The sequence below is a fragment of the Leptonychotes weddellii genome, chromosome 10 (assembly GCF_054177405.1).
Source record: "Leptonychotes weddellii isolate Sample4059 chromosome 10, ASM5417740v2, whole genome shotgun sequence".
Lineage (NCBI taxonomy): Eukaryota > Metazoa > Chordata > Mammalia > Carnivora > Phocidae > Leptonychotes > Leptonychotes weddellii.
This window is the reverse complement of record NC_138378.1, coordinates 95,418,973-95,427,127: the sequence shown is the minus strand read 5'-3', so window position 1 is coordinate 95,427,127 and position 8,155 is coordinate 95,418,973. Positions and strand designations below refer to the sequence as shown.

Here is an 8,155-nt window from a genome sequence, read left to right as displayed (position 1 = left end):
TCTTGTTTTAGTATGAGTAATATTATGGGTGATTTTCACCTTGTTTCAGTATTAATAAAATCGTGTTTCCTCCACCTTTTGGTGCTTTACAGAATGCCAAGACAGAGCTTTCATCGTGAGTAGAACATTACTTGTCTGTGTCTGAAACTTCATACTGATCGAAACCCCCGGAGATGTGCAGTAGCATCGTCGTTTGCAAGCCTGAGGTACCCCGGATGCTCTCTTTGATAACGTGCTTTTCCTACCAACTTCACAGGACTGTTGTTCCGATACAGGTGGAAGTGCCTTCCTGGGCTATACAAGGCTGTGACCCCCTCTTCTCAACCTTTTTGTACATACTTGAGGCACTTCTGACCTGGTCAACTGCTAGGTTTGGCTCCGAAGAGCCCAGAAAGTCACAAATCTAAAAGACCATGCAGGAGTTTTATTGCATTGAAGGATGTCAAGGGTAGATCAATTCCTCAACCTGAACTCCAGCAAACCCCAAATCTGAAGGAGAAATCCCTAGGATCTACGACTTGGGTAGAGAAAGTAACAATTCTGTTCTCCTTGGAAAAGCCCGAATTCAGCTGTTTGCCCAGGAGGCCTTCTGGAAGATTCCCTAAAGTTAAGTTCCATGACAGAGGCTCCTAACCGAATCCAAGAAAAGTCCTCTGGTTAGCAAACCCTGTGAGATTAGTAAACACTGGCCATGAGAAGACAGCTGCCAGGAGCACAGCCCACCGCTCTCCAGGCTGGTTTTTTATCATCATCCCATGACTAGGACAGCAAAGGGAAAACAGGTGCACAGGCTGATGCTGATCAAAGTTTGGGAATTCAGCCACGAATAAATGCTGTGTGGAGAACAGACCCAAGCAACCTCCACCAGCACAAGCAGCTGATCAAACAGCCAATTCCGTAGCTAGTTCAAAGGCTAAGCAAGTGCTTACTGAGACTCTGTGAAAAAGGCCACTTGAGGATTTATATACTGCCCCACTAGCAGCACAGTGCTAGCCGCACTGTTGACCGAAACTTGGTGGTGTATTTTTTAATAGGTTCTTAACCAAGTTAAGACCAAACTTTTTTAATCCCAAATAATGAAACAATGTAACTAACACCAACAGCACTCACACCTTCAGCAAGGAGGAAGCCCCTAGTCCGCCTAAGTCTGAAAATAACTAAAGCCCAGTCCAGGTCAGAGTTCTCTGAAAACATAACCCTCGCAAGTGAAATACTGCTCTTCAATACTACAAATAGAGTAAGTTCAAGGAAGTGAGGAGGACTAGCTATCTTCATGAGAAATAATATATTACAACAGGGGCGCCTGGATGGCTCAGTTAAGCATCGCACTTTTTTTTTCCTTTTTTTTTTAAAGATTTAAAAAATCTTTAAAAAAATATTAGCAAGAGAGCGAGCGAGCATGAGCAGGGAGGAGAGGGAGAAGCGGGCGATGCAGGGCTCAATCCCAGGACCCCGAGATCATGACCTGAGCCAAAGGCAGATGCTTGACTGACTGAGCCACCCACGTGCCCAAGGGTCCCACTCTTGATTTCGGCTGAGGTCATGATCTTGGGGTCGTGAGATCAAGCTCCACATTGGTCTCACTGGGCATGAAGCCTGCTTGGGATTCTCTCTCTCTCCCCTTCCACCTCTACCCCCACCCCACCCCTACACTCACTCGCTCTCTCTCAAAAAAAATTATATATATATAATATATGACAGACTCAGCAGGGTCGTGAATGATTGTCCCTTCCACAAAAGTAAATTATTTGTGTCTTAATTAGGAAGATAAATCACTAAGTATTTCTTTTAAAAAAACCTTCCATATTATATGGGTTACTATAAAATTGTACCACAGCAAATGCACTAACACCAAAGTTTGATCAGTCAACAGTTTTGAATATCACTTCTTATTTAAGTTACTTTCAGAGTCTTCCAGCTGAAACCAAATTGTTTTTTTCTTGGAATTCTTCATAGAATCTTACCTTCTTTGTGGAAAACACATTCTCCAACAAGAAATACTACCAAATCCATGGTCTAGATTTCACAACTCTTTTCTTGTGTTTTGTTTTGTTTTAAAAGGTAAGCTCTGTGTCTTTAAATGCAGAAGAATTGCTATTATACAACAAACTTTTTATTTTTTCATTCATAAAAACAGTCCACAGCATTCATAAAACAGGGTGGTAGAAGAAATAAAAAGACTTTTCAAGTTGATTCTTTATGTTTTAAGAACAGATGAGTCGGTAGCAATTTAATACAGATGGAAACAATACAATCCATATAAAAACAGGACTTGAAAGGAGGAGGGGAGAAGATTATACCAACCGAAGTAAATTTAGAGCTTTCAGGCATGCAACTCAACATCTGAATTTTCTTCACTTAAAAACCAAACTAGGTGCTTTAATAATAGGTGTCTATAAAGAAGGCTACAAAAATATTGCAAAAATGTTAGCCTTACATATACCACAAAAAAAAAAAAAAAAAAAAAAAGTGAGAGAAAGAGGGAGAAAAGAAATTAACAAATCCCCAGCTACACCTAGGCTAATCACAAGTTTTCCCTAACAGAGACAGACAAAGAAAAATAATTTTTACAAGCTTAGCTTTGGGTACAATACCTTAGAGCTCTCACGTGGGTGTTTTCCTGCTCATGCTCTTTTCAGTATAAACAAACATGGTTTATGTAATGGAATACATACTTGAGGGATTCCTTAAAAAAGAATCACAAGTTTCATTTTATATATACAACAAATTTTTAATTATGTACTGAAAATAAATTACAGGAAATAACTTTAAAATGCAACAGAGGACAAAGTCACAATAAACATTCCCATTGACTTCCCTTGGTGGGGGAGGGGAGGTGAGATTGCAGTGCTCAAGGAAGATAAATATCACAAATATATCAAAAACTTCAAATTGTCTATGCATTCACACACTGACATGAGCCACAAACATTCCTTCACAGGGACTGTACTTAGCCTACCACAGAACCAGATTTTGCCATAAACTACAAAACTTTTAATACAAAATCGTATTTATATATTTATAATTCATATACATGCCCTATCTGTGATTTTAGAAAATAAAAGCTACACACTGTACAGACACTCTTAACTCATAGCTGTAGGCAACATTTTTGGATGGAACTTCTCCCCCAATAAAATTAATGGCATATTTTATGTACATGAAGGCTAAACTGCATAAAGACAGTTCAGTTTCCCAGATATGCATCTCCTTTTAGGGCAGGTTTATAAATTTAAAAAGGCAAGACAAATGTACACCTCAGAATCACTTTCTTAGCTACGAGAGTTGTCATGTAATTTCCGTGAAATTTCTGATACATGCACGTATGTAATACTGGTATTGAAGGCAGTAAAGCAACATGTACTTTTCATGTAGTGGCTCGATAAAGGCTTCATTGTCTTCTGATCTGGTTCTTGATACAGTGATTCATAACTTCACGAAAAATTAAAATTTCAATGGGACACTGGTGTTAAAGAGACTCTGAATAGACTTCTTAAAATACTTCCCTGAAATATCCTTGTACACAAGACAAATTTCACCACCGTTAGATTAAAAGGAAAAAAAAATAAAAGAAACATGGCACAAATGTGCATGATAAACTAATGCTCCTCAGCCAATCTCCATGTCTTAGGAGCCAAGAACAGAATGTTTAAAACCAACAAACAATTTTCACACTCTGTGGCAGCCCTCTGTGAAGCCAGTTATACTAAACTACTTCTACAGTTGATTGTAAACTTTGGTTTATTTTTATTTGAGTTCTCATTGTACAGCAAGCATGAAAAAAAGGGAGAGTGGAGTCCATGAGGAGACGAACTGTCAGTCTGTCTTTAATCTGGCATGATGAGACACCTGGTCAGTCAGGCCTGCTTTGATAGAGTTTGTTACAGACTGCCTTATGTTTTCCTCCATCAAATTATCACCCAGAGGCTTCAATACCTGTGGTATGAGAAATGCGCAAAACAAATAAAAACATGAGGTAAAAAAAGAGTTACATATAAAAATAGATATAAAAATTCAATTCAAAGCAATGAAGAAAATAACCAGGAACGTGGGAAATAAAAAGATGCTTCTCCCAAAGAAAGTTATGATGCTACAAATAACGCAGTTAGACACTTGATAATGCAACATAAACTACTTTCGTCCTATTCAAACCATTTACAATTCCTAGGAGACGGATGTGCGATTCCATACCCTATATGCAGCATCAAATCTGGTAAGTATACAGCATTTATGCAGACCGGCCCAGACGGTCCTGCTTATTGTCCTACATGTATAAGTGGGAACACTTCAGATAGAGATAAAAGTTAAAAATACTGTCTAATTTTTCTTCTTGTTATTGTTGGATGACAGTCTCTGTCGCTGTGCTGATGAAAGAGCACGATGGACCATTCGACGTCTAGTAACTTCAAACAGTTTGGAAAACACCTAAAACATGGAGTGATTCGTTAGGACAATGACTCAGAGTGCCTTGAACTTAAAGACTTTAAGACTACAAGAATCTGAGACTGTGGGTTTCTCACCTTCCTGGGACTCCTCTGAAGCAAAAGAAAAGAGAAATGCAAGAAAATTTAGGCAAGGTTTGTTGACACAGCACAGATCTTCTCTGACTAGTGATCAACTTACCTTAACTACAATGAAAATACTTTTACACACTTTAGATTCGTCCATTTAATTGTTTTGTAATAATGGTACTTCTAAAGTCCTAGAATCAATGCTATATAGGAGAATGACTGGTTTTCAAAGTAAGACACTGTACAATGATTAAAATTCATGCTGCAGAAAATTAGTAATGGTCCAAAATTTTAAAGTTGATAATTTTTTTTTAAAAAGATTGCTGATAGCTTTTTGTCCATCCTCTATTAGAAGGTATCAAAGGAATATGAAGAGAGATTTTTTTTGAGATAAAGGGTTAAATTTAACAAATATCCAAACACAAGCTTCCAAATCAGATCCGAATAAATCGAGCATTTCTCTGGAGAATAAATACAAAATCCAAATTAATATAGTGGGTCACTTTATAAAATAATAATGACATTATTAACAAGAAAAGTCAATACCCAATAAACCTTCCTCAAAAAATGATTTACTTCTTCAGTCTTTAAATTTAAAGCCAAAACCAACATGAACCTGCATATCCTAGATCTTCAAATAAGCCCAATACTTCATCAGCCCAGAAAAGATTCTGAAAATGCCTATTATACTGTCCATCAATAATAATATCTGCAGCTTTCATTCTGATCCTCGACATGATGCTCAAGTATTTCACGATGATCATTTTAATGACAACATCCTTAAATGGAATTTTCTGAACACAGGCAATTCCAGCACACAGTTGGCCAATATACAACATGGTTTTCCTTAGTAGATTCTTGTCAGGCCCGACTCTGAATTCTGGTTTGAGGTAAAAGATTATGATTTGAATTCTAGTTGAGGTAAATGATTATGATTACGTGAAGCTGGTTCTCTTTGTAGCACTTTGTTCATTAGTGTTTCCATAGAAGTTGAACAAAATTCGTTTGGTGAAAGAAAACCCTATAGGGTTGTTCCTTGTCGTGCATCAGTAAATCACCACTATCTTCATGGAAGGCAACAAAGACCTGAATGCCATCCAATATTTTTCCTCAAATATTAAGCATGCATTGCTTTTTGCCAGTATTACTACGAAACTTCTTTTGCTTTCCTAAAGCACTGCACTTCCAAATTTCTTTTCCTTACACTGACTATATTTTCTTTCCTCTAAGAAAAAAATCCTTAGAGACTCTGGTCCTGCCCATGGTCTGGCATCATCAGGCCTATGACTAAGAATCTATCAAAAGGATATTACAGATTTCAGCCAATCAAAGCACACTATAATTATGACTTTAAGAAAAAAATTCTCCGGTTCATAATTGATATTCAGATTATACAACCAAACAAAACAGAAAACATCCTTTGACATTCCTCATATAAAGGAAAAGTAGGTGTTTGCAAATACTGCAGGAGAAGGGTGGGGAAGTGTCACGGGGATGAAATTAGTCACTGAAAACCAAAAGATAGATACCAACCTGTTCCCATAGAGTTTCAGCAATCTGATCAATCACTGTTCCAATTTCTCTGAACTCCCCAGAGTATTTTACATATGCCCAAGTACAAAGAGATGTCAGTGCTAACCCCATGATAAGGTTACACAAGACGGCTATAGAGTTTAGGCCAATGAAGCCAGTCAGTCCTGAGATTATATACATAGCAAACATGACTGCAAACAGTGTGGCAGGAGTACGAGCAGCATAGAAGATATTTTTGCCATCATTGTGCTTTATAAAATTTGCATAGGTTTCTTCAATTTCAGCTTCAAGCTGGTCCTGATAACGATGGCAGAATTCATCTCCACCCATTTTTTTTACTGAACGAAACTGTTTAATCGCCACTTCCTTGAGATCCAGGTGTTTTCGCTCCAGATCTGAAGGTGCAATGTAAGGCTTGTCCCCACCACATACCTGTCCAGACAGGATTACAGAAGGACACATTACAGGCTAGAAATAATTCACACTTGAAAGAAGCTCCCTGCTCACAGTTTTTAATCTCAAAAAGCCAAGCCACCTACATAGTTGAGTTTTAAACTTATTCACAATACCTCACATATAATCATAACTTATTTCTTACATGTTTAACTGACTCAGGCAAAATAAATCTTCCAAGTATGACTAATACCAGTAAAGACAAAAACAATTACACTGCAATCTGTACCTGACTTCACTTGACCCACCAACACACCATGAGAATACAGAAAGACTGCTGGCAGAAAGTGGGTAAAAGAGAACACAGAAAAAAGGTACTTTAATGTTCGAGTTAGCAAGGTTAGCACATAAGCTGCTATTGGCCTTAAACTAGTATTACATCAGAAGCTACTAATAAGAGCACTCTGAATCACGTGTCAAAACTATTTTAGTATGATTTGTATAATAACCTGCCACCTGTATCCTGCACACTGCACTCTAACCATGTGAATTATTTTCTTAGTTTATTCCCAGCAGAGATGATAAAAGGGAATCAGGGAATGATGTAACCTGACAGTGCATAAGGAGCGCAAATTAGTTCAATTATTTTAAATGTAAAAATCCTCTCTCTCACTCTAGCGTCAAATTTAAATGTTGGTTACAAACCTGCTCCATACTTTTGCAGTAGATCTCTCTTGCTCCTGCTACTGCAGCAAGATTATTAGCTTCAGCTGTTGCCTAAAAAAAAAAAGTGCCAATTTTATGCAAAAGATACTCAGTGGCTCTATAAATTCTAATTAACACAATAAATTATATATAATGAACAAGCCTGAAAATGAACCAGAGAAAACATTATCAACTTCCAGTTTTCCTTTCCAATGGAAGGGAACACCAGTGTAAAAGATAAAATAATTGCTTCTAATAGGACTGCCTGTCTAATTTTGTTTTGCTTAGGTTTATTAAAATGGGTATGTAGGGGTGTCTGGGTGGCTCAGTCGGTTAGGTGTCTGACTCTTGGTTTCAGCTCAGATCATGATCTCAGTCAGGGTCATGAGATCGAGCCCCGTGTTGGGCTCTGTGCTCAGCGCAGTGTCTGATATTCTCCCTCCCTCTCCCTGCCCCTCCCGCTTGTACTCTCTCACTCTCTCTCTAGAATCTTTAAAAAAAAAAAAAAGAGTTTGTACAAAACACCACACATGCTCAGTAAATAACAGAGAAATAGACACAACCCTAAATTTGTCAAGCCTCCAGATGTACAGAACCAAGAATTAGAGATATGCTTGATCTCTCATATCAGTATTACACAAGAGACTTTAAATCCACAAAACTGCTTATTGCAGGAGTTTTAGAAGAAAATACTGTTTAATCTACTATAAAACTGAGAAACTGCCCAAAATAGCAAATCTTTAAAAATATGAACTAGATATGTATCTGAAAAAAATTAAACATAAATTTGAGTGAAAAATTAACAGTATGAACGCAATAACATAAAATTTACTAAGAACAGATTGACATGAATGTAACGTTAATTATTCTTGATTTCTTAATTAAACTGTTTTATCTTTTTTTTAAAAAATGAACTAGTTGGGGCACCTGGGTGGCTCAGTTAAATGTCTGCCTTTGGCTCAGGTCATGATCTCCCACTATCAATAAATACAATCTTAAAAAAAAAATGAACT

The 8,155-nt window shown here is 37.4% G+C and overlaps 1 protein-coding gene across 3 annotated transcripts in view; it reads right to left on the bottom strand.

Moving 5' to 3' along the window:
* Nucleotides 1-2,095: 2,095 nt before the first annotated feature.
* The window catches only part of ATL2 (atlastin GTPase 2), a 59,867-nt gene continuing 53,807 nt past the window's right edge, over nucleotides 2,096-8,155 (bottom strand). For 2 of the 3 annotated variants that reach the window (XM_081796896.1, XM_081796897.1), the window contains 3 exons: nucleotides 7,143-7,214; nucleotides 6,045-6,476; nucleotides 2,096-3,936 (listed from right to left, as the gene is read on the bottom strand). In XM_081796896.1, the coding sequence (XP_081653022.1) occupies nucleotides 3,817-3,936; nucleotides 6,045-6,476; nucleotides 7,143-7,214 (624 nt within the window). In that variant the 3' untranslated portion in view covers nucleotides 2,096-3,816. Of the gene's footprint in view, nucleotides 4,426-4,520; nucleotides 4,536-6,044; nucleotides 6,477-7,142; nucleotides 7,215-8,155 lie in introns of all 3 variants that reach the window. The other variant, XM_081796898.1, reaches the window with a different exon arrangement.